This window comes from Lepisma saccharinum, chromosome 27, assembly GCF_977018435.1.
Source record: "Lepisma saccharinum chromosome 27, izLepSacc3.1, whole genome shotgun sequence".
In the NCBI taxonomy this organism is placed as follows: domain Eukaryota; kingdom Metazoa; phylum Arthropoda; class Insecta; order Zygentoma; family Lepismatidae; genus Lepisma; species Lepisma saccharinum.
This window is the reverse complement of record NC_139255.1, coordinates 4,365,806-4,390,131: the sequence shown is the minus strand read 5'-3', so window position 1 is coordinate 4,390,131 and position 24,326 is coordinate 4,365,806. Positions and strand designations below refer to the sequence as shown.

Sequence of the window (24,326 nt, the reverse complement as noted above, 5' to 3'; positions counted from 1 at the left end):
TCCTTTCCAAAATATTACAATCCACCTTACACTCTAAGCAGACGAAAGGTTTATTTAATTTGCCTCTATTTGTACTGAAATGTTTGACGCATGTTAAAAATACCAAGGTTAACAGTTGAGTTCACAAAAGAAGCCTTCGAGGGCCGTACGATCTGAATCTATCAATGCAATTCGAAATATTAACATTTCTGCACAAGTTTTGTTCAACAAACATCATCAATAATTCCTCGAGTCGATCTTGTGTCATGGTGGTTCTTAGTTTTGATTTCACCAGTCAACTTCGAGAAACTTCTCTCTACGCTGGCTGTCGAAATTTGTATGCACAAAAATGATCTAATGGACTTTACTTTTGGGTAAAGAAAAGCTGTCGCTGCAGATCTGAAACACTCCACCAATAAGGGAATGGTCCTAGCTTCAGAAAACTGCGCAGAAATTAGACATTTAAATGCTAAATTCCAAGTCAAGGTCTCGCGTCTGGATATTTGTCACATAACACAAATTATCACAGATCATCTGTGTCTGGTTAAACAAAATACAAAATGCACACACAATATCATTTATTAAACTTTAAGTTATTGAGAGACAAGCAAAACACATAACCTGTTGCCCCTGAGAAGAAAAGTTAAAGAAATGCATAATAATTTTTGCAAACATCTTCCCCATTAGCTACCGTGTTAACCCTGAAAATTAAGATTTTTGGTCCTCAGTATACATACCAACATAAAAAAAAAACTAGAAGCTACAAAGAAGAAATCTAGAATTTCAGAGTTCCGAACAGCATAATTACATGTCTAATCCTAATATTTGATTTTCTTTGGGGGACGATAAAAGAGAATTTGTCTCTTGCTTTTAGAATCATTAAGACGACCGGAAGTATGAAAAATGGGTGAAACTATAGAATTAGATAAGACTACTTCACTCAAATACTCGCCCAAAACGTATGATTTGGTTAACTTTTTTCCTCAGGGGCGAAATGTTACGTGTTCTCATTGTCTCTCAATAACTTAACTTCATGGACGAAAGGTTGGTTAAATAACTCACGTTTCGTTTTGTTGTTGTTAGCCGTATCTAATATTATACGTAGTTTTACCAAGAAATGTCCAATTCTTGCAACAATATTCTATTGTGATTTCAAAAGAAAGAGCCAGGAGAGAAACAAAGACAAAAAACAACACTAAACCTGACATAACTAATGTTATCCAAAATTCAAGTGTCAATATCTCTAGTTTCGAAACTAGAATCGCAATTTTTTTTTTCACTATGATACTGTTCGGGAAAAGTATACAAAAATGATTCGGTAGAAGTAGGCCGTTTTTCAATGATTCCAATAACTTATCTGATTTAGAACGTTTCAGAAAATTATTCATGAAAGTAGACTGACGCAAGGTAACCTTTTCCCGTTCTCTCTGCCTTTTCCTATTTTCTGCCCGACAGTTTTTTCTTTGCTGTACTCATTTTCATTGGATGCGAAAACGGAAAACCTGTTAAGACCGTACTCTTCTAATGCATTCGATTCACTCACTACCAGACCACAACTGAGTATCCGAAGGTAAGCAATACTACGAACATTTTTTTTTTAAAAAAAATGTTTATCGTGCCGCTTATTGTTGCGGATTATTAAAATATTCAAAAACGTCCAGTAGTTCTTCCAAACAGCCGCCTGCCGCGTTCTGAAGCAGCGAACGGAAAGAGAAATACCGACAATTTAATTCGTAGAATGGATCTTATCAGGCATTGTTGACTTTAGAGGACAGGTTCCGCGCGATTGTTGACAGATGATTGAAGCAGCAAACAAAAGTAACGATGTTTTGGCATTTTTTCCTCTTACATATCTCTAAAGTGTTTCAGTCGGAACTTTGCAACGTGGAGGTTGCATAGCAACAAATATGCGCAAGAGCAAGAACAAGTTTACCCCAAAGGATGCATTCAGTAAATAAAATCCGGCTATGTTCTGCCTTCATGTCTCACCAGCGTCCGTGAAACAAAAGGCGGTACGGCCGTACCATCGTACCCTCCTGGAGCCGTCGGCGCTTTCCAGGGAGGGAGGCAAAAGGGGGTTCCATAGGCACTAAATTATAATACTAATAAAATAAAAACTAATATCATTAAATTATCCCTTAACTCTTGTATGTAATCAGTGGCGGCGATTAGGAGGGGTGTGGAGGACAGTTGCCCCACACTTTTTGCTACTTTTGCCTCCACACTATGCTAAACCTTATACAGGGTGTCCATAAAGTCTCCCTCCACCCTGGATGTTGTGAGAACGGCTGTAAATAGGAAGAAATGGCGAAACACGTATTCCAAGATGTTCAGGGGGAAACGTTTTGGGGCCAACCATTCCATACCCTGGCCCCCACACAAGGAGGCAGGCTGGGGTGGACTCAATTTTTTTAAATAGCAACGGAGTCGAAGAATATGTCGTTTGAAAGGTCTTATCGTAACAACAATAATACAGCAAATCCGGGGTCTCTACGTAGCTTCAATTGACAATGGCGTGAAATCAAATGTGGAACATGACCAGCATTGGACAGGACTCCAACTCCTACAGTAGCAATCCTAGAAAACAGTGGGAGCTGGAAAAATGTTCCTACACTGTAGCATGATTCGGAGATATCCTAGCAGTGTCTACAAATACGTACCCCCCCCCCCCAAGAGATAGCAAGCGTCCGTACACAATACCGCATATCATCGTGACCTCTGAGATTGCTACCAGGAGGACACGACCGACATGCACAATCGCAACTCAAGTCAAATGGTGAAGGAGGCACGTAGTTACATGTACAATGTCAACTGAAGGTAAATGGGGGGGATGTTCGAAATGAGCCCCATTCACTTCTTGGCAGTAGAACAGACGAGTATGAAATGCACGGCGCACTTTGCTGAACATGTCTTCTGAAATGTCTCTACAGGCTGCTATTATTCTTTGTTGCAGATCAGCAAGACTACTAGGTTCTGTTTTGTACACAACAGATTTAAGGTGTCCCCCAAAGGAAAAAATCGTTCGGAGACAAATCAGACGATCTCGCAGGCCATTCGATGCTACCACGACGGCCTATCCATTATTGGTATAATGTTCGTTCAAGTACTCACGTACGTCCCGGCTGTAGTGTGCAGGACATCCATCTTGCTGAAAAACGATATTGTCCGCATCAAATTCAGGCACACCGTTGACATCGACAGAGTTTTCTACAAGGTCCGTTACCACGGGATCCACTGTGTCACGTAGAATTTGCAGGTGCAGATTACCGTTTAAATTGCCATTAAGAAATAGGGGTCCAATTATGTGGTTTCCTAAAATACCTGCCCACACATTAACCTTTTCAGGTCGTTGCGTATGGTCTTCCCTCACAACATGGGGATTAACATCTGCCCATACTCTAACATTGTGTTTATTAACAAAGCCATTTAGGAAAAAAGAACTTTCGTCCTGAAACAGATGTTATGTAAGAAGTTCTCGTTGTTAGCAATCCTGTCGCACATAATTTCGCAAAACTCAATTCGTCTATCGAAATCATCATCTCCTAGTTCTTGCTTTATCTGTGTTTATGAAATTTGTGTAATTTTAACACCTTACTGATAGAACTCCGTGGAATGTTACTTGCTTCTTCTATTTGTCTGAGAGACGCTTCAGGGATTACAGTGACGCGTCATATAACTTCCAACACTGTTGTCTCATCGATGTGAGGTCGTCCTGGACGTCTGTCATTGACGCTTTGCGTTTCACGGAATTTTTTCACCAGGTCTGAAACATACTTATGGTCAATACTATGGCGTTGGGGATACAATTCGTTAAATCGTCTAGCAGTGGCACGGTAGTTTCTGCCACATTCACCGAGAAGAAATATAATTTCCACTTTGTCTGCGCCAGAACGCGCCCTTCCGGCACCATTAATTTTTCTCGTCGTTGCAAACACTTTAACAACCAATACATACAAACAAACCACGGTAACGGAAGATACAAGAAACACGTTAGTAGAACACAGAGTGTACGACACTACAACTCTTCTACGTGCAGTATTTCAAAGTCACTTCGAACTTTTGCGGTCCGGTCTGTTTGCTCACGAGGACACAAGCAGAATGGTCCTGTTGAATCTTCATTGCGGTAGTAACACTGACTACTTGGTCTGGTTCGATACTCCATCTACATTGTCCTTCAAACAAGTGAATGGGGCTCATTTTGAACATCTTCTGTAAATAGTAGGTAAGTTCAATTTGACTTTTAGTGGTGTACGTGTTGTAACATCTTGTAACCCCCCCCCCCATTTGCCTTCAGTTGACATTGTGCATGTCGGTCCGTGTCCTGGTGCGGTTTTGTGTACGGACGCTTGCCATCCCTTGGGGGTTGGGGGGGTGTACGTATTTGTAGACACTGCTTGGATATCTCCGAATCATGCTACAGTGTAGAAACATTTTTCCAGCTCCCACTGTTGTCTGGGATTACTACTGTAGGAGTTGGAGTCCTGTCCAATGCTGGTCATGTTCCACATTTGATTTCACGCCATTGTCAATTGAAGCTACGTAGAGACCCCGCATTTGCTGTATCATTGTTGTTATGATAAGACCTTTCAAACGACATATTCTTCGACTCCCTTGCTATTTGAAAAAAATGAGTCGACCCCAGCCTACCCCCTTGTGGGGGCTCGAGTAGGGAATGTTTGGCCTCAAAACGTTTCCCCCTGAAAATCATGGAATACGTGTTTCGCCATTTCTTCTTATTTACAGCCTTCCTCACAACACCCAGGGTGGGGTGAGACTTTATGGACACCCTGTGTAAGTATAAAGGGAAAGTAAACTGTCATTGCCCCTCCACCCATTTTTGGCATCTTGCCTCCACAGTTTTGGAACCCAATCGCCGCCACTATATTTAATTATTAACATAAGTGTACATTTCGATAAGGTTGCACAAGCACGTCACCATCATTCCACAGCAAACTGTTGACTGACTATCAAAATATTTGCAAGAAGTTGAATTTCGTTGCAACAATAGAAGCTTACATTACACCAGCCCAGCCACTCTGTGTCCATTTTTGAGTTTCAATGACAAACGATAATTTTAATTCGTTCATTAATTTCTACTTTTAATAATCAAGAGGACTGAATCAGTGCTTATTATTACGAAAAATCCGTAAGGAGTACATTTTACGTTATATTAAAGGAACCCAAAGTGAACATTGCCAAATTTTTTAACTAGTGTCTGAATTCTCCACCAAGCTCTTGAATTTTTTTTTGGGGGGTCTATTCTTCCCCCCGGACCACCTGATAAATTCATCACCGCTCGTGCCTAATCTTCATGGGCGTCACCAGAAAGTTTTGCGGGGGGGGGGGGGGGTCGGGCAAATGATAAAAGTTGAATAGTATAGAAAAATAATAAGCATTATTAACACGGTTATACATATTACTATACAAATATTATAAACTAACAAATAAATTTTATTCGAAATAATAATAATAACAATCCACCAAACGAGTGAATACCAGCACAACTATTTTCTATTATTTCTTTTGCATTTTATGCAGTTAGTGTCTAAGTGCATTTTGATATTAACTTTTGCGTCTCGTTCAAGAAAAGAGTTTAAATGTTAGGGGGAATTGTTTTTCATAAAGTTTGTTGTGTGACCTCTCACCTACAACTGCAATTATAGACTTTTGAGAACTGTGCAAAATTTTTTTCTTTGGAAAAATGATAGAATATAATCTTGTTTCTGTATTCCAATGCATTTTTACTTTGATTATTCTTTTGAAATACTAACTAAATGAACTTTATTTCTGTTCTTTACAATGAGAATAACAAATTTTAGATTTTCTTGTATCTTTAAATGAACGATGTCAATTTCCAGGGGGTGTCCACTGACCCGTTTAACCCCCCTCCCGTCCCCCATGCTAATCTTATGTGCTTATAGTTCGCGTCAGAACTGAAATAAAAGGCCTTGAATCGGATGCGAATGAAGAGGATGCGGGATGCCACTCCTCTTTCTCCTTCCAAACAAGCATTGCTGCAGATGAGGAAATTCCTTTCCCTGTTTTTCTTCTCTCTTTAACAACTCACCCTAACGAGGACTTAATGTCGGGAGACATTAAGTCAACCGCAGAGAGAGACTTCCGTCATTTAGTCACGTACTTGCTTCCATGTTTGTAGACTAGATGTGCGTCACTTCCAAATCCACACAAGACTCTCCAGTATTAATTCCAATCTTCTCAGATCGGTTCGGCTGCTTAGATACACAAATCCAGTACCTGTCAAATCAGATCCCGCTGTCCAGATTGGTTCCTTTATACTGGATGAGGTAAGTAACGATATTCGAGAGGTTTGCATTCCAATTTCCAAACCAGTTACTTTTATCACTTCCGGTGATATTTTCCTCAAAATTAACCATTTCAAAAAATAATCTGTACTTAATATTAAAATGTAAAACAAAAACATCTATACTTATTCTTAGGCTTTTGTATTATACAGCACTTGATTCACAGAATAAAATATTCATAATTGCAAAACTAAACAATGCATAACTGCTTCCGACCTTCATAAAGTTTTCATGAGGCGCGACTGAACATTTGGTCAACGTCGACGAAACCTTTTTGAGTTTTGTTTTTAAGTCCACTTTATGCACAGGAAGGCTAATCGGAACTGGACCTACAGTTTAAAGTTGGATCCGAACCACTTGTGCCTCCACCTCTATCGAACCCGGGACCCCGCGATTACAACGCCACGACGTTACAATGCGAAGCTGTTTTGAAAAAAAAAACAACTATATGATGTTATAAAATCTGAAAAATTGCGTCAGGTTAGACTTCCTTCTACAGCATTCACAGAAACCTCCGCGTGGCTTTGCTTTCGCAGTATCTAGCCACGATGTATTTTTTCTAATTTTTGAATATCGTAGTAGTTGTACGAAAGGAGAGGAGCTTTAAGAAGAAGAAGAAGAAGAAAATACTTGCATACCACACAGTGAGAATCAGGAGACATTACTTTACTTCACTGAAAGGTTAATTGATACCAAAACATTTACCTGACTGAAAGTTTCCATATTAGATTTTCCTGTCCCTGGAAAGTTCGAAAATTTCAAGCTCCCTCAAGTAACACTACACAATATAGCTTAAACTGCTTACGAGCCTCGCCAATCCTTGACAAATCTTCAACTACTATTGCAACGCCAAAGGGGCTTTGACGTCACTTGGGGTTATAGCTCAGGGTGGTTCATGGATACTCAATAATAGATTTGTAATTTTTATTATCTCTAATATTCACACAAGGTTCCGTAAGTTCGTACATATAAGTCCAGTAATGCACATGTAAGATAATGTCCAACCTCTAAGATACTAAGTCCTAAGAGCTAAGTTCTAAGTTCTAAGTCTACGAGTAACTGAATGGAGATAATCTAAGGCGCCATACTATAGAATAATATAGTAAATTCCTTTTTACCTAATGTTGGCAGAAGCAACACCATCAGCGTCAGGCAGCAATTCCCCTAGCACAGGATGCTGTTTCCTAAAAGAGAGGGTTTTTATACCATTTCAGTCAGCCTGTCCCGATACTTGCCCTAACGTTCAAGTAACCTTCTCTATTTCAGTGACCATTTTCGCATCAGTTCATTTCCTACTGTCTTACCCTTCAGAGGACAAGCTATCAGGGCGATCACTATCTCATGCACGTGAAGAGGTTGGGTGAACCACATGTGCATGTGGAGACCTTGGGTGAGGACACTAGCGATTGCTATCTGACCTCGTCTCCTATAATGACAGATTATATCACTCTTGCATTTGCTAGGCCATATCCTGTTATTCAACTGTGTTGTTTACCAGAACAAGGGAAAGATGGTATCTTTTCTTTCTAGAGAAAGTATCGGACTCGCTATTTCTGTGGCTTGTTTGGCAGAAAGCCTGCACAATAAGGATTTTACTTAATGCAACTAAATGTTTGAGACGGTGTTACTATTGCCAATACAATAAAGAATTTTGCCCGTTACACTATATTGTAGTCTATTATTTACGTATGCATTGTTCTATTGTAATTCATAAAACTAGCATAATCTCAACATCCTTGCTAGGGGTCCCGGGTTCGAATCTTGTCATGGGCATGGATGTTTGTGAGTGTTTTTTCATCAATTTAATCATATCATCACTCATCCCCATCTTCGCAAATTAGCCAAACGTGGCACAAAAAGCGAAGTTAAATAAATCAAATCACTCACTCACTCACTCAACATCCTTGCGTGAATCTCCAGCTCAGAAATGTTTAGTATGTATGTGTGTGTGTGTGTGGGGGTGTGTGTGTGTGTGTGTGTGTGCGTGAATGTGTTGTTTTGTTTCTTTTTTATGTCTCTTCTTGATTTTCAAAATATTGTCTTTGTTTTTTCTTTGTAACCATTTTTTCTTTTTTTCTTTCTTCTCTTTTTTTATTATCTAATTTATGTACACCAGATAAATGTATAAATTGGGTTAGGTGGGAGAATAGCCACAGGCTGAACCTCGCCCTTCAATAAAGATAATTTGAATTGAATTGAATTGAATATTCACCCCACATCGTGGAGAAAAATAAGTGACTCTGGTGTAGATGGGTCAGAAACGATGGGACGATTTTCGCGAGTGTTGTGCGTTTTGAACAATCATCTTGAAAATATTTACTAAATTAATGAAGTAGGTTTAACACTTTATACGGTGTTTATAAATATTTTCATTTTTTCAGGTATGGCGAGAAATAACGAAACAGACTGGCAGCTGGAGAAGAGTAGTTGGAAAGATAGAATGGAACACATTCTGAAAACATCCAGTTTCTATGACTGTGAGTTTCAAGTTGGTCATCGTAAGAGGAGTAAGGTGAGAGAGACTTCATATGAGAATCGCGAGAGAAAAGAAGCCCTTGACTTCTAATTAATCAAGAATGTATTTAGAGGACCCACCGTAAAAGATACGTGTTACATTTTTTTAAAAAAATTCAAGAAAAAGAAAAGAAAATAATAGTTGTTAACGATTTGTTGTAGAATATGAACTTTAATTCTTTACTTCAAATTAACATGATGGTAAGGATTCTATTAGGATTAATCACTTTTCTACTGAGTGCCTGCGTAATAGTAATAGAAATGAACAATAAACTTTAAAATAATAATCAGAGGCTTCACTTTCCATGAGCTGAAACTAACAACATAATTGTTATTCTTTAAATATTCCACACTGAGTTTTAATTTCCTCGGTGTAGCAGCTGTTTTTAAAAATAATGTTTAATTAGAAATAAGCTATATAATGATTGTGTGAAGTAATATATATATATATATATATATATATATATATATATATATATATATATATTCTTACATAATTATTTAACGTATTTATGTAATTTGCTCGTAAACTATTAATCTTATTACGTGTGTGGCACTTGCTTAGCTTGCTAGGGCCCGTGAGAACATGTATTTGAATAGTTTATATGCTTTAGTAATTACAAATAATGCTAGTAATCCGTTCCGCACGCTGCATGGAACTATTGAAGTTCACTTTCCACACTACATTTTCTTGCATTTTTATTTATTTACTTTTATTTGGGATTTCCGCTTTTAGCAATTTTTCCATTACATAAACTTACATATTTCTTTTTTTTACTTTGAGTACATTATTATTCAAAAAGGCTATTGATAGAAATTTTTTCTACGTTATGCCACATTTTCTAAAAAATGAAAACAACTGTAAGGTTAGGTTCACAAATCAAAGATTTCAAACACTGTGGAAGAGAAATTGCACAGTTTATAAGTGTTTTGTAAAATGTAGCTCTTTCTTGTGCATATCTATTATACTCAAATATAATATGGTGTATACCTTCCTTATTGCCACATGTAAAGTTTGGGTTTTGAACAATCCGAAACTTTTGTAAATGACTTTTAGTAGTTGCGTGTCCTGACCTAATACGATTTAGCAATACTATCACATTCCTTGTACCTCCTTGTACCTTTAACTTTTATTTTCTTGCATGTAATATATATGTATCATCCCGTTCTTTTTTAGTTAAATAAATGAGTGGTGAAAACTAAAGGTGATACCTACTAGTATCTTTAGATTAATTTTTTGTTACGGTAACTATCTTTACATTACAATTATAAATATCACACTCTTTGAAACATGTCCAAAACCTTTGTTAGTATTTGGTTTATCTGGAGTTTTTGTTTATTTTCATTCCGTAGGTCTTGTTTTTTGTTGATGCAATTATTATGCGCTTCATTGCCTGTTTGCTAAAACCTGTGTGTCTGATAGTCAGAATAATATAAGTGTATTTTTCTTGCTTTTTCTCTCATTCTTTCATTCCACCTTTTCTCTTTGTTTTATTTTCCATTTTATCATTTCATTATAACATTTTATGTCCTAATTTTCTTCAGAATGTCTCAAATATTTCAATTTTGAAATTAATATAAGCTTTTATGTAGTGACTCCTAGGAAACAAGCTTTGGAAAAATACTACCTATGTAAATTATATTTCTTCCAGAAATTCCAGGCTCACAAACTCGTTCTTGCGATGGCGAGTCCTGTGTTTGAGGTAATGTTCTTCGGATCTCTGCCCGAAAATAAAGTGGTAGTTGTGAGCGACATTAATCCTGCAACTTTTCAAAAAATGCTGGAGTAAGTACAATTTGAAAATATTTTATTCGTATGCATTGAGGATTGTACCGAGACGGTACTAGAGTAAGAATGCCCTTTCGTTCTCGACCTCGAAATACTTAAGCATCAGAGAACCAACCTTTCTTGGAATTTACAAGAAAGCAATTCTGATTTATTCATAATTTTCATATAAATCACATTTATAATGTATTACAATCCTCAAGCCGGCACTCTCGGTCAGTTAATCTGTCTCGTTTTGATTTTTAAAATGTGGTCTCTGTCTGGTGTTGAATTTCAATACGAGGCTGAGATATGTGTCTTCTCGTTTGCGTACAAGCATGTGATTCACAATCACACGTACCGATCTCTCTGGCGGAGTGGTTAGTACAGTGCGCTACGACGCTAATGGTCTCTAGTTCGAATCCCGACCTTGGCATTGGTGTTTCTTCATCAATTTCATCACTCATCCTCATCGTCGCGATCAGCCAAAAGGGACAGAAATGCGACGCTAAATCACCAAAATAAAAAAAATAAAAGTTATATTCTCTCTCTTTCTCTCTCTCTCTCATTCTGTGATAGTTGAAAGAGGTGTTCTTTATACGTTTAAATTACGGAACATAAGGCACATATAATCTTAAGCACATATTTCCAACGCATAGAATTATACACAGAAAGTTAACGATATGTGAAATTGCATTGTGGGTGTAATTCTTTTTAAGTATACATATTAATAAATTCTCTTAAATAATAATTTACATTTTCCTGTCGATTAATGCTTTCTTATAATAATTGTATACCACTGCATATATGTTGCAAAATTATACAATTAAGACTGTATAAGTGGTATGACAAAAGAAGAAAATATATCGATTTCCTACTTGCATCTTCTTCATCAGGTTCTGAAAGCTTGTACATTTTGTTTATAAATATATAGAGTTATGTGATATAGTTGGAAATATCTATACGAATATATTAAAACGAATATAATAAAAGCAATAGATGAGAAGTCTAGTTACCAAGTTAGCATCTTCGGAAATGCAATACTAGTAGTATCTCCTCACATTGTACAGTATTTTCACTATATGTATGTTGATCAATATATGGTGTTCTGAGAGAGGCACGTAAGTTTGTGTAAAGATTATAAACATTGATGATTCAATATGTATGTCATAATAAATAAAATTGGCCGGCTTTTTTCAAAAGAAATTCTGGCTTACTTTTTAGAATAGACTTATTTTTCTTTGTGTATTCAAAATTTATTTTTGTTGTAAATATTAATATCTTTAACGATTTGTTTTCATATCTTCTGAGTGGGGCCTTTTCACAAGATGAAAACGGATTACCTTTCTCTTTTTATTATCCAAATCAAACAACATGCTCATATTTCAATTCTACATTTTTCATATATCGTCGTCGCCTTGTAATCAAGGGGTCCCGGGTTCGATACCCGGTGGAGGCACATAGTGGTACGGATCCCACTTTAAACTGTAGGCCCCGTACCGATTAGTCTACAGTGCATAAAGTGGACTTAAAACACCAAATCAATCAATCAATCAATTTTTCATAGACTTGGTGTCATTCGTAGTATACAACTCTACAAAGCAAATTATACAAGTTAAGCGTATAATTATATTTTTCCAATACATTTAATATTGTCTACATATACCGTAGCTCAATTTTTCTTCCTTTATTTCTTTTATCAAGTGTTACTTTACTTTTAGGTGGATATACATGTCCAAAGTGGAGCTAGCAAGCATCGAGGAAGCTTTCGACGTGATGTATGCTGCCAAAAAGTATAACTTGGCGGTGATACACAAATGCATAGAATACATCGAGAAAAATGCAACTCCCAGTACAGCTCTACGAATTTATGAATATGGAGATTTCTTAGGAGAGCCTCGTGTAGAAACAATCGCCTTGGAGGTAATTTGCTGTTTGTTCTTAAGTTGAATTTGTGCGAAATCGTTTCCAGTTTCAAAATTGCGGATAAAAAGTGTTTTTTGTTGTGTAATGGCCTCTCAACTTATGCTGATATATTTTTTAAAATGTCCAGACTAGATAATCAAAGATTAGAAAAAGAAACTCGGAAATTTGGAAATAAAAACTTTTGACTGCCACAAATTTAAGACATTTGCAACCCAACGCTAGTCAAGATTGCGCGCCATTTTGCGTGTTCAGGAAGCGAGAAAAGAACGAACAATAATTACTCTATATGTTGACAATATTTACTAATTTCGTTAAAAAAAGCGAAATCCCTTGTTAAACAATCTTTTGCAATGCAGAATAAGTAAGTACGAATGTCAACAATTACAGAATAAACGAATTACAGCCGATTACCAGCTTTGACAGTTTTACCAAATGTTTATTAAAATTTCAATGTCCGCCAAAAGTCTGAAATTCCTTTATTTTCTTTTTTTTCACATTGGTACTTACGTAATCTGTATTCCTAATGATTCTGGAAGGCTTTCTGCATAATGAATTAAATTTGTTCCACCTACATTGCACATTCGGTATCAGAATTTAAGCCAAACCTGATATTTGCAGTCTTAAAAATACTTGGCTGACTTAATTTATGTGCAGTTTTCATTTAAAAAGAATGTTGTTAAAGAAACAAACAAAATAGATCCTTAGAAAATATTTGTGCCTAAAAGGGGTAAATGTAAATGTATAGCCTATTTTAATTATGTTATGTGCTAATAATGATTTGTGTGTGTGTGTGTGTGTGTGTGTGTGTGTGTGTGTGTGTGTGTGTGTGTGTGTATGTGTGTGTGTGTGGTGTTTATATTGTGTAGTAGTTGTGGTGTGTTTGGGTTTATATTGTGTTATAGTTGTGATGTGTTTGTGTGTGTCTTGTGTAGTAGTTCCTCCATTCATATTGGGGGTTAGGCGTAGAGCTGACAACTCTGCACTGTAAAAAGACATGTCAAGAAACAGAAATATAAGGCCATGGATGTTCCCAAGGTAAAATATTCCGGAGGTAAAATAGTCCCCCGTTCGGATCTCTGGGTGGGGACTACTTTGGGAGGTCCCTGGACTAAGGATAAGATCTACGTTAGGAATAAGGATATTAAATTAGCCACCTGGAATGTTCTGAGCCTTTACCGGCCTGGGGCATTTCAGTGTACAGTTAATGAGATAGTGAAGTATAAATTAGATGTAGTAGCTGTCCAGGAAGTTAGGTGGCCAGGAGAAGGGAATTGTAAAACTAAAAATTATACTTTTTTCTATGGTGGTACTGAAAATCATAATTTTGGAACCGGCTTTTTCATAAATAATAGAATTATCTCGGCTCTTAAAACAGTAGAATTTATTAATGATAGGATATCATATGCAGTTTTACAGGGTAGGTGGTGTAAAATTATTTTAATAAACATACATGCACCAACGGAAGATAAAGATGATAATACTAAAGATGATTTTTATGCAGAGTTAGAACAGGTCTTTGATAAATTTTCTCAGTATGATATGAAAATTGTGTTAGGTGACTGTAATGCACAGATTGGCAAAGAAGAGACATTTAAACCCACGATTGGTAAAGAAAGTCTTCATGAATTAAGTAATGATAATGGTATAAGATTGATTACTTTTGCAACCTCAAAGAATTTAATTGTGAAAAGTACCACTTTTAAACATAAAGATATCCATAAATATACCTGGTGTTCTCCAGATGGTAAAACTCATAATCAGATAGATCATATTCTCATTGATAAGAGAAGGCATACTAGTATAATTGACGTTCGTACACATAGAGGTGCTGACTGTGCCAGTGACCATTATTTAGTAATTGCTAAATTAAGAGAAAGACTCTCAGTGATAAATCATAAGCAACAAAATCTAAAAGTTATAAAATTTGATACAGGAAAGTTTGCTGATGAAAGAATTAAAAAAGATTACCAAATTAAACTGTCAAATAGATTTGATGTTTTGCAGGATTTAAATGATGATGAAAATATAAATGAAACAGACGTAAATAAGAATTGGGAGCACATACGTAATGCAATAGAATCAGCAGCTAAAGAAAGGATAGGATACCATAAACCAAGAAAAAGTAAACCATGGTTTGATAATGAATGTCATAATCTAATAGAAATAAGAAATCAGGCTAGACTTAGGTGGTTAAATAACTCGGATGATACAAATCTAAGCAATTATAATAGAATAAAGCGAGAAGTTAACCGCACGTTTAGAAGTAAAAAAAGAGATTACTTGAAAAGCAAAATTAACGAAATTGAAACAAACAGCAAAAATAAGAATATCAGAGATTTATATAAAGGTATAAATGAATTTAGAAAGGGGTGGCAACCTAAAGTAAACTTGATAAAAGATAAAGACGGAGATTTTCTAGCTGACCCAAGCGATATTCTAAATAGATGGAAGAACTACTTTAATGACCTTTTAAATGTCTACGTAGGAGATAAATCAGAAGTAAATGAAGTCCACACAGCAGAACCTTTAGTTCCAGAACCTAACTTGACTGAAGTTAAAGATGCTATTAAAAGGCTAAAGAATAACAAAGCACCTGGCATTGATTTAATACCAGCTGAGTTAATTAAGTATGGTGGAAATTCATTAATATGTCAAATTCATAAATTAATTGTTTAATATGGAATAAAGAAGAAATCCCTCAACAGTGGAAAGAATCCATAATTGTTCCTGTGTTTAAAAAAGGTGATAAAATGAACTGCAGTAATTACCGTGGAATTTCTCTACTCTCAACAACATACAAAATACTGTCTAACATTCTTTTAACAAGACTAACCCCATATGCTAATGAAATTATAGGTGATTATCAATGTGGATTTAAACGTAACCGATCAACTACAGATCAAATTTTTCACATCAGACAGACACTTGAAAAAAAGTGGGAATATCATCAAAATGTCCATCAGCTATTTATTGATTTCAAAAAAGCATATGATTCTGTCAAAAGAGATAAATTATATAATATATTAGTAGACTTTGGAATACCTAAGAAGCTTGTTAGCATGATAAAAATATGCACCAGTGAAACAGAAAGTAAAATTCGTCTGGGTATTAATATGTCTGACAAATTTACAATTCATGATGGGTTAAAACAAGGAGATGCATTATCTCCATTGCTATTTAATTTTGCCTTAGAATATGCTGTAAGGAAGGTAAAAGAAACTAAAGAAGGACTAAAATTAAATGGTGTGACTCAGTTGTTAGCATATGCAGATGATGTAGACTTACTAGGGGATGATGTGAATACAATTAAGAATAATGCTAAAATATTTTTCAAAACTGCTAAAGAGATAGGTTTGGAAGTTAACAAAGAGAAAACTAAATATATGCTTACAGGCCGAAATCAAGTGTTAGGTAATAATCAAAATCTAATTATTGATAACAACTCGTTTGAACCAGTTTCCAAATTCAAATACTTAGGAGTAATATTAACAAATGAAAATTATAATAAAGAGGAAATAAAAAGTAGGCTTAATTCAGGAAATGCATGTTACTTCTCTCTTCATAAACTTTTGTCTTCTCGTTTAATATCTAAGAAACTAAAAGTTAAATTATACAAAACAGTAATTTTGCCTGTAGTATTATATGGGTGCGAAACTTGGTCCCTTACATTGAAAGAGGAACATAAATTGAGAGTATTTGAAAATAAGATCCTTAGGAAAATCTTTGGACCTAAAAGGGATGAGGAGACAGGTGAGTGGAGAAGGTTACATAATTTAGAACTACATAATTTGTACTCATGTCCAGATGTTATTAGAATAATTAAATCAAGAAGACTTAGGTGGGCAGGCCATGTGGCACGAATGGGAGAGGAAAGAGGAGTTTACAGGATTCTTGTTGGGAAACCAGATGGTAAGAGACCTGTAGGAAGGCCAAGACGAAGATGGAGGGACAACGTTGAGATGGACCTAAAGGAAATCGGTAGGGATGGAAAAGAGTATATAGATCTTGCTCAAGATAGGGACAGATGGAAGGCCTGTGTTGCTGCAGCCATGAACCTTCGGGTTTAAGAAGGCTAGAGAGTTAGAGTTAGTTAGTTAGAATTAAAATTGTCATGGCAGCCTGATACCTCGGAGAGAAAGAATACTGGTTTCGAAATTATTTAAGATTTTTAAAAATATGATGGACTTTAAATTTACCTGTGATATACACTTTGCAAGGCTGATGAACAGAAGAGTTTTCTTTAATTGTGCACTGATTCCCCTAGCTTTTACTATGTTAGCAATTAGTAGGGGAAGGTCTCATAAATTGTACCGGCATGTAAATTGTACCGCTCGCATATCTGGCGACCTATCCAAGCAGTGGCGCTGCCCATTGGAAGAATTGTGTATTAGAAGAAGTTGAGAAGCTCTTGTGAAGACGGGTCAGTTAGAAGCAGTATTGCCTTGGAAGCAGCAGCTTGTTCATTTTTGTGGTCCACGAAGTAAAAAATTCCTCGAACTTCTAAGCCTCTACACACGCACAGGTAAGTCTGAATCCAGTCTCATGTCAAATATAAATAACCTAACGTATTAATATTTAAGGGCAGGGTTATTTGAAATGGCTTTACTCCGCTGTAAAATGGGCCTGTGCTGGAAAGAAAATGGCCGTGTCGTTTAAATTGTACCACTAGCTTTCTTCTAATTTGTACCGGTACATTTTAAAGGAACTTTTCAAAAAGTAATTAGAGAGGGACATATATACAAGTTTAATCAGCGGAATAGTAAAGAAGGAATACCGAAATTCTAGTTATTAAGAAGAATAATTATTTTTCATAATAATAGTACTGATTATTAGTATTCTTCTTCGTATTATTATTATTATTATTATGCGTATTCTTCTTTTTATTATTATTATTCGTATTCTTCTTCTTATTATTAGTATGATTAATATTATTATTATTTACTGTTGTAGATTGCGAAACCGAAGAAATATGTGGTCGCAAGAAAATATGATGAGAGCACTAGCTGCCTTCCGAAATGGTGATGCTGATATTTCATGAAATATGCAGAACTTTCGGCGTTGCGAAGCCCACATTGAAGAGGAGGTTGGAGAACAAAAACTAGAAAGTCTACGAAGATATAGAATTTTGGACGTGGCACCGACCTTTCTAGTGAACTGGAGAATGAGCTGGTAAGTTACGTTCTTCAGATGGAATCGCATATGTTTGGATGCTCTCGACAAGATCTTCAGAAATTAGCTGAAGCCAATAGTGTCAAACATAGGTTCCATAACGGGAAAGCTGGAAAACAGTGGTACTACAGTTTCATGTCTCGCCACTTGAGTCTGTCCCTCCGTCAACCAGAGGCTACTTCAGCAGCAAGGGCTTTTGGGTTTAATAAAGATGATGTAATGAAGTTTTATAATATTCTGACAAAGATCATTGATGATAATCGTTTTGAGGCTAATCAGATATTCAATGTGGATGAGACTAGTATCTCAACTGTTCAAAAACAGCAAAAACTCCTTGCTCGGAAAGTGAAGCACCAAGTGGGCGCAGTAACCAGCGTTTGCTGTTTCAGTGCTGTATCTGCCCCGAATGCTTATTTTTAAGAGGAAGAGGTTCTTTGATGATTTTAAGCTTTGTGCTCCACCTGGAATAACATTTGCTATTTCTGATAGTGGGTGGATCACAAGTGAGCTGTTTGTCGAGTGGGTGCAGCACTTCATCGAGACAGTAAGGCCCTCTGTCGATAGGAAAGTGCTGTTGATTCTAGATGGACATGCCACACACAGCAAAGTCTCCAAGCCATAAATCTAGTTAGGGATAATGGTGTGATAATGATCTGTCGTCCACCACATACCACTCGCAAGCTCCAGCCGTTAGATGTGTCATTCTGCAAACCACTGGACACATATTATAACCAAGAAGCTGACAAATGGCTTCGCACAAACAGAGATCGTAACATTACTCCGGCACGAGTTGCAACGCTCCTGGGAGAAGCATATGGTAGAGATGCAACTGTGAAGAATGCCAGAAGTGGTTTTTCACATACCGGAATTTGGCCTTTGGATCCTAATGTTTTCCAGGATTCGGACTTTGTGCCCACAGCTTCTCACTTGGAGCCAGATTGTAGGGATGAAATGAGGACTAAAAGTGATAAACGTTGTAAGTGCCAAAAGCGAAAGTGTTGGGAAATCGCATCGTTCCGCACATACGCCCGTAAGAATACGTTAAGAGAAACTAAGAAGGAAAAAGTGGATGATGTCGTGCCATAGAAGAAGGAAGAAGAAGAAAATAGATGAACTGTATGAACCTGTGAGAAAATATGTTAAGTGGAAATGGAAAAAGGAAGTAAGACGAAAGAAGTGGATGATGTCGTACCATAAAAGAAGGAAGAAGAAGAAATTATGGGCAAGAAGACAATAGTAATTAGGGTAGAAGAAACGTAGGATCTTGTAGATGTAATCATAAATATAGAGGAAATAGTTATAACGAGGTTGATGAAAGAGGAAATGTAGAAATGAATGAAGAGCGAAGAGAAGCAGTGTAATTAGTGAGAAACCAAATGCAGAATGAAAGAAGGAATGCAGCATAGGCAGTGGAAGAACGAAGAGTTAAGAAACGTTGAACCTGCAGCGAGGTTAAATATGTAGTTGAGAAAAATTTTCCTCCATCTACGAAATTCTTCTGCAATGAGAAAATTTTCACCCAATGGAGGGGATATTATGTCACGTGCCAGCATGGTGAGAATAGTCAGCAGATGTTTGCCGATAGATGGCAGCACACGACGAATCTATTAGGAACGTTGATTATAGAAACAATGAGTATGGAGATCGAATGAAAGTGTTTGTGAATATTGGTTTCGATTATGCTTATCTTAATTTATGAACTGAGAATAATAAAGAAATAGGGTTGATGCTAGAAAAACAAATGATTGCCATGTATAGCCTATATGATAATATGTAGAATTTAAAGAAGTCAGAAAGTGATTACGATTTTGTGCAGGACCTTTTGGTTGTTTCCCCGGTGTGGCGCCAAGTCATAGGCCGCCCCCAAGCACTTCTGTGTAGGCACATACAGGTAATGGACAAAATAATATGGACACCAATGCAATTGCAGAAAACTTGTATTAGTAGGGGGTTGGGCCCCCCCTTGCCTAAATGACAGCTTGTATCCTACGTGGGATAGACAAATAAAGGTCCTGTACAGTGTGAACTGGAATACGTAGCCACTCCTCGCACAAAACAGTCTCAAGTTCCGAAAGTGTCATTGGAGGTGGAAACCGATTACGCACTTTGGCCTCCAAAATACCCCACAAAGGCTCAATGATGTTAAGATCGGGGGACTGTGGACACCAGGTGAGATGTTCTACCTTATCACTGTGCTCATGAAACCATGCATCAACTCACCTAGCAGTGTGAATAGGGGCGTTATCATCTTGGAAGATGGGGCATGCATCGGGAAACAAAGTCTGAACCATGGGATGGAGGTGGTCACCCAGGATGGTGCAGTACTTCTCTGCGTTGATTCTCCCACGCAGGTCGACAAGTGGGCCAACACCATTCCAAGATATAGCCCCCCAAACCATCACAGACCCCCCACCATGTTTCACGGTAGGCACTAAGCAGTCAATATCAAATGCTTCAGCAGGAGTTCTCCACACATAAACACGTCCTGTGGTCTGAAATAATGTGAAAGACGATTCGTCTGACCATATCACATGTTCCCATTGCTGCTGTGTCCAATTCTTGTGCTCTTGGCACCACCTTCTTCGTGTCACTGCATTACGTGGAGTCACCAACGGTTTGGGGATGGCAACTCTGCCATGAATGTTCACAGAATGCAGCTCCCTTTGAATGGTTTTCGTTGATACAGGGTCCTGGAGGTGATTGTTCATCTCTGCGGTTATCTGGGACAGTGTTGTCTTGCGCTTTCGAGTCATTATTCGCTTCAACACACGTCGATCCCTGTTGGATAACTTTGTTTTTCGCCCACTATTCTCCTTTGCAGACGTTGTCTTTCCATGTTGTCTGTAGGCTGTCAGAACAGTTGACACTGTGCTCCGTGCTCCGTGCTACACAACAGATGCTCCTATGATCATGCGTCTTTTGAAGTCTGAAAGGTCGGACATACCTGCATTTGACGGATAGCTGACTGCTCGCATGCAACTCTCACACCAGCTTCTGATAGACTGATAAATTTGCTTTCATCGCCACTAGATGGTTGAAATCTCTGCTGAGTGTTGTTCCTTTTCCACGACGGCGTAGATAGGCCTTTGCAAACCAAGGTGTTCATATTATTTTGTCCATTACCTGTATATTGCAGACCCAGATCAAGGTGAGCGAGGGACAGGCGGCGCCCCTTGATTACCCCAGTTCTCTGCTCGTATTAGGAGGTGGCGCTGCAAGCTAGGTATCGACCCTGTGGAAGACATACAGCTATTTGAGGTAGTAACTCATGTATGTAAAATGGTTGTAACCCAAGAAGAATAAATGTATGCAGATAAAATGTTGTAACCCAAGAAGAATAAATGTATGCAGATAGAATGTTGTAATCCCAGAAGAATAAATGTATGGAGATAATGGGTTGTAATCTGAGAAGAATACACGCATTCAGATGTAAGCAGAAAATCTTCAGAAGAAGAAGCCTCTAGAACAAGAAGCCGAGTAGTCCATAGAAGAAGAAGACTAGCAGAAGAAGCAGAGTAGTTCATAGAAGTAGAATTCCGTATAGAAGAAGAAGCCGAGAAGTCCATAGAAGAAGTAGCCTGAGGAATTTCATATAAGAAAATGAAACGTATTATTACTTAGAAGAAGAAGACCATCAGTCCATTTCATAGAAGAAGTTGTATAGAAGAATAAGCTGATTAATCCATAGAAGTAGAAGCATGTGGATTTTCGCATAGAAGAAGAAGATTAATCAATGGAAGAATAAACCTGTGGAATTTTGCATAGAAGAAGAAGATTAATCAATAGAAGAAGAAGCCTGTGGAATTTTGCATAGAAGAAGAAGCTGATTAATCCATAGAAGTAGAAACCTGTGGAATTTCGCATAGAAGAAGAAGATTAACCCATAGAAGTAGAATCCTGTAGAATTCAGTATAGAAGAAGAAGAAGCTGATTAATCCATGGAAGTAGAAGCATGTGGAATTTTACATAGAAGAAGAAGCCCATCAGTCCATTCCAAAGAAGAAGAAGCCCGTGGAAACATAGGCATATTAATATACATAAAAGACGGTGACCTACAGAAGAATTTTCATAGAAGAAGAAAGTTGAAGAATAAAAATTCAAACATTCTCAATCTGAAATTGTATAAAGAAATTTAATCAAATGTCTGAAATGTATTATGTCAACGTTTTCAGAATATATGTCAGTTCATACCTTCTGTAGTGGGTTAAACGAGTTTTTTTCCTTTAGTTACTTGTTATCATTCAGTTTTAGTTGCACTGAGTATTTTATGTTTTACCCTGGCCTAAGCCGGACTGGTGCTACCCTCTCCGGGACGTGGCAATACATGCCTACATGACCGGGCTACTGTATGGTATCATTGCATTTTGTTAAGCTGTTCCAGTCTCCATGAAAATCTGAAAAATTCTGAAAGTGATACAATTTATGAGACTTTACCCTAAGAGTGAAATACAGCATATATTCTTTCCCTGATTTCAAACATTTATTACAAAATATGTGTATGCTAGGTGGAGACATGCCATACCCACCCCCCGAATTGCAAGTTTGTTGTTTTGTTCATAAATTTCAACAGGTGCCTCATTTTTTGCACAGAGAATGTCTAAACGATACTCAATATCTCTCCATATGTTAGACAACGTCCCGTCACTTCTTCTTTTTCAACGTTTCAACATCTGAAACGGGTGAACTGTACACTTTCTTCTTATCTTATTGTATCTCCACAGTAAAAAAAAAAGTCTAAAGGCTTATATCGGGAGAACAAGGAGGCCATAATGGCGGACCATTCCTCCCAATCCAGCCACTTGGAAACGTTATTCAAGTACTCACGAATACCTGTTGTCTGACACATGGAAAGAAGTTAAATATCGTTCAGACTTTCTCCGTGAAACAAATGGTGCACATGATTAAAACAACAAAGTTGTGATTTTTTATGACATTTAGGAAACACAAAATGTTTGTGCCTAACATAGCAAAACATTTTGAGTTTTGGTGACAATTTAAAAAAAATACATCTGTATGTAGCATACTTTGTGTGTAAAAATGTATGAAATCAGAGAAAGACTTCATGGTATTCTTACCTACAACTTATTATTTTTTTTTCAGATTGTGATGTCCAAAACTGAAGAGGTTCTTGATGATTGTAGTTTTGTCTGCATCAAACCGCAAACCTTGTCCAAAATTCTTGATCTTGAGTTCTTGAATGTGTCAAGCGAAGCTGAGATATACAAGGCTGTTATCAACTGGGCCAAACACGAATGCAAGAGACGAAGACTTAAGCCTAACGACAGAAACCAAAGACAGGTCGTTGGTGACGACATCGTATACAAAATTAGATTTCTCTCACTCACTCCTCAATATTTTGCATACACTGTCGGAGATTCAGAATTTCTAACTACCGACGAGAAGTCGATGGTGTATGGTGGTTTATTGTGCCCCGATAAGAAAATGGAGACGGGGAAATTTTGTGCAAGAAGAGAGCCCCGGACCCGCAACGAGCATATAACAGTTTCGGTCTCACATCGTGAAGGACACGAGGAGATATCCATCTCCCAGAGCCTCTTGCATCGATTACGAAAGTGCTTCCTTCGCTGTTGCGGAATAGTGCTATCTTGTATTTGTTGTATAGTGTTGCTATTTCTATTATTACTACTAATTGCTTACTTAGCAGGACCGCCGCATAGTCGGTATTAGTCAGAGCGAGACACGGTTGTGATCGTTCCTGTTTACCTTCTTCAAGCGAAGCGTGATTCAGCCTTCCCGTGCGAGGCGTTACATTTGGTCTTGCTGCATTGGATTCCGATAAGTGAGTAAAATGGTTCCACGAAGAACAAATACTTGCAGTAATGCAGTTAAGTTTTTTCATACGGTAGTACGCAAACCTTCTGCATGGTGGCTCAAAAAGTCACTTAACACCCTCGGTACAAGGCCACTGCAGCGTGCAACATGGAAATGGAGATGATCAATCGTTATCAGGCCAAGGGGGGACCACATTGACGCCACCCGCACAGTCGGCGGCCATCTTGATGTCCGCCACTTTGAATTCAACTGCAGAATTTTAAATGGGAAGGGGCTGATATGATATATCAAATCAGGCTAGAATTTCACGAGAAATGCAATGGTGAAGATTGTTTCGACGTATCTTTAACCAGTAAAACGTTATGACTGAATTCTTGTACCAATTTGCTCCTTTTCGAGGTGTTAGAAAAATGACTTAAAATTTGTTTAGCGCATCGGTAACGCATCGAGATCAAAGTGACGTCTAGAGAGAGAAGTTCGCATGCCATTGCACACGATTTTAATTGGATACATCCACAAGGAGCTGCGCATTATGAATGTTTGTCGCGAACAATTTACAGTGTGTCGCTTCCATTGAATTAAAAGTCCGTCACAGTGACAAGGCTAATGTTTATGTTCATAAGGAAGTTCATAAACAGAATATGCGACCCTTGTCATCTGATAACTAACTTTGGACAGAAACTGCTTCACAACGTTTACATAGTGTTCTGGTGTTCCTCCCTATTGAAAAAAAAACTCTGTAAAAAGTACCTTCTTCCATAAGCTAGGATGAAAAAACCTGTTTATTGAACAAATCCAAGTAGCCCTAAGCATTTAAGGTTCCGTTGATGGAAAATTGACTAAGCAATCGTGTTCTA

The 24,326-nt window shown here is 37.4% G+C and overlaps 1 protein-coding gene across 1 annotated transcript; it reads left to right on the top strand.

The window, feature by feature from the left end:
- The first annotated feature begins 8,698 nt into the window (after nucleotides 1-8,698).
- LOC145980276 (BTB/POZ domain-containing protein 6-B-like) lies at nucleotides 8,699-23,562 on the top strand. The gene is made up of 4 exons (XM_083113287.1): nucleotides 8,699-8,814; nucleotides 10,469-10,602; nucleotides 12,303-12,504; nucleotides 22,777-23,562. Exons 1-4 carry the CDS (start codon nucleotides 8,743-8,745, stop codon nucleotides 23,362-23,364), a joined length of 996 nt encoding a protein of 331 aa, XP_082969413.1. The 5' UTR covers nucleotides 8,699-8,742; the 3' UTR covers nucleotides 23,365-23,562.
- Nucleotides 23,563-24,326: the final 764 nt, after the last annotated feature.

What these genes read in the sequence shown, in the direction of transcription:
- LOC145980276 (XM_083113287.1), top strand. Translation starts at nt 8,743, where the DNA reads ATGGAACACATTCTGAAAACATCCAGTTTCTATGACTGTGAGTTTCAA. An exon ending in ACTTTTCAAAAAATGCTGGA is followed by an intron (nt 10,603 to 12,302) that starts GTAAGTACAATT and finishes CTTTACTTTTAG; the next exon opens with GTGGATATACATGTCCAAAG. An exon ending in TAGAAACAATCGCCTTGGAG is followed by an intron (nt 12,505 to 22,776) that starts GTAATTTGCTGT and finishes TTTTTTTTTCAG; the next exon opens with ATTGTGATGTCCAAAACTGA.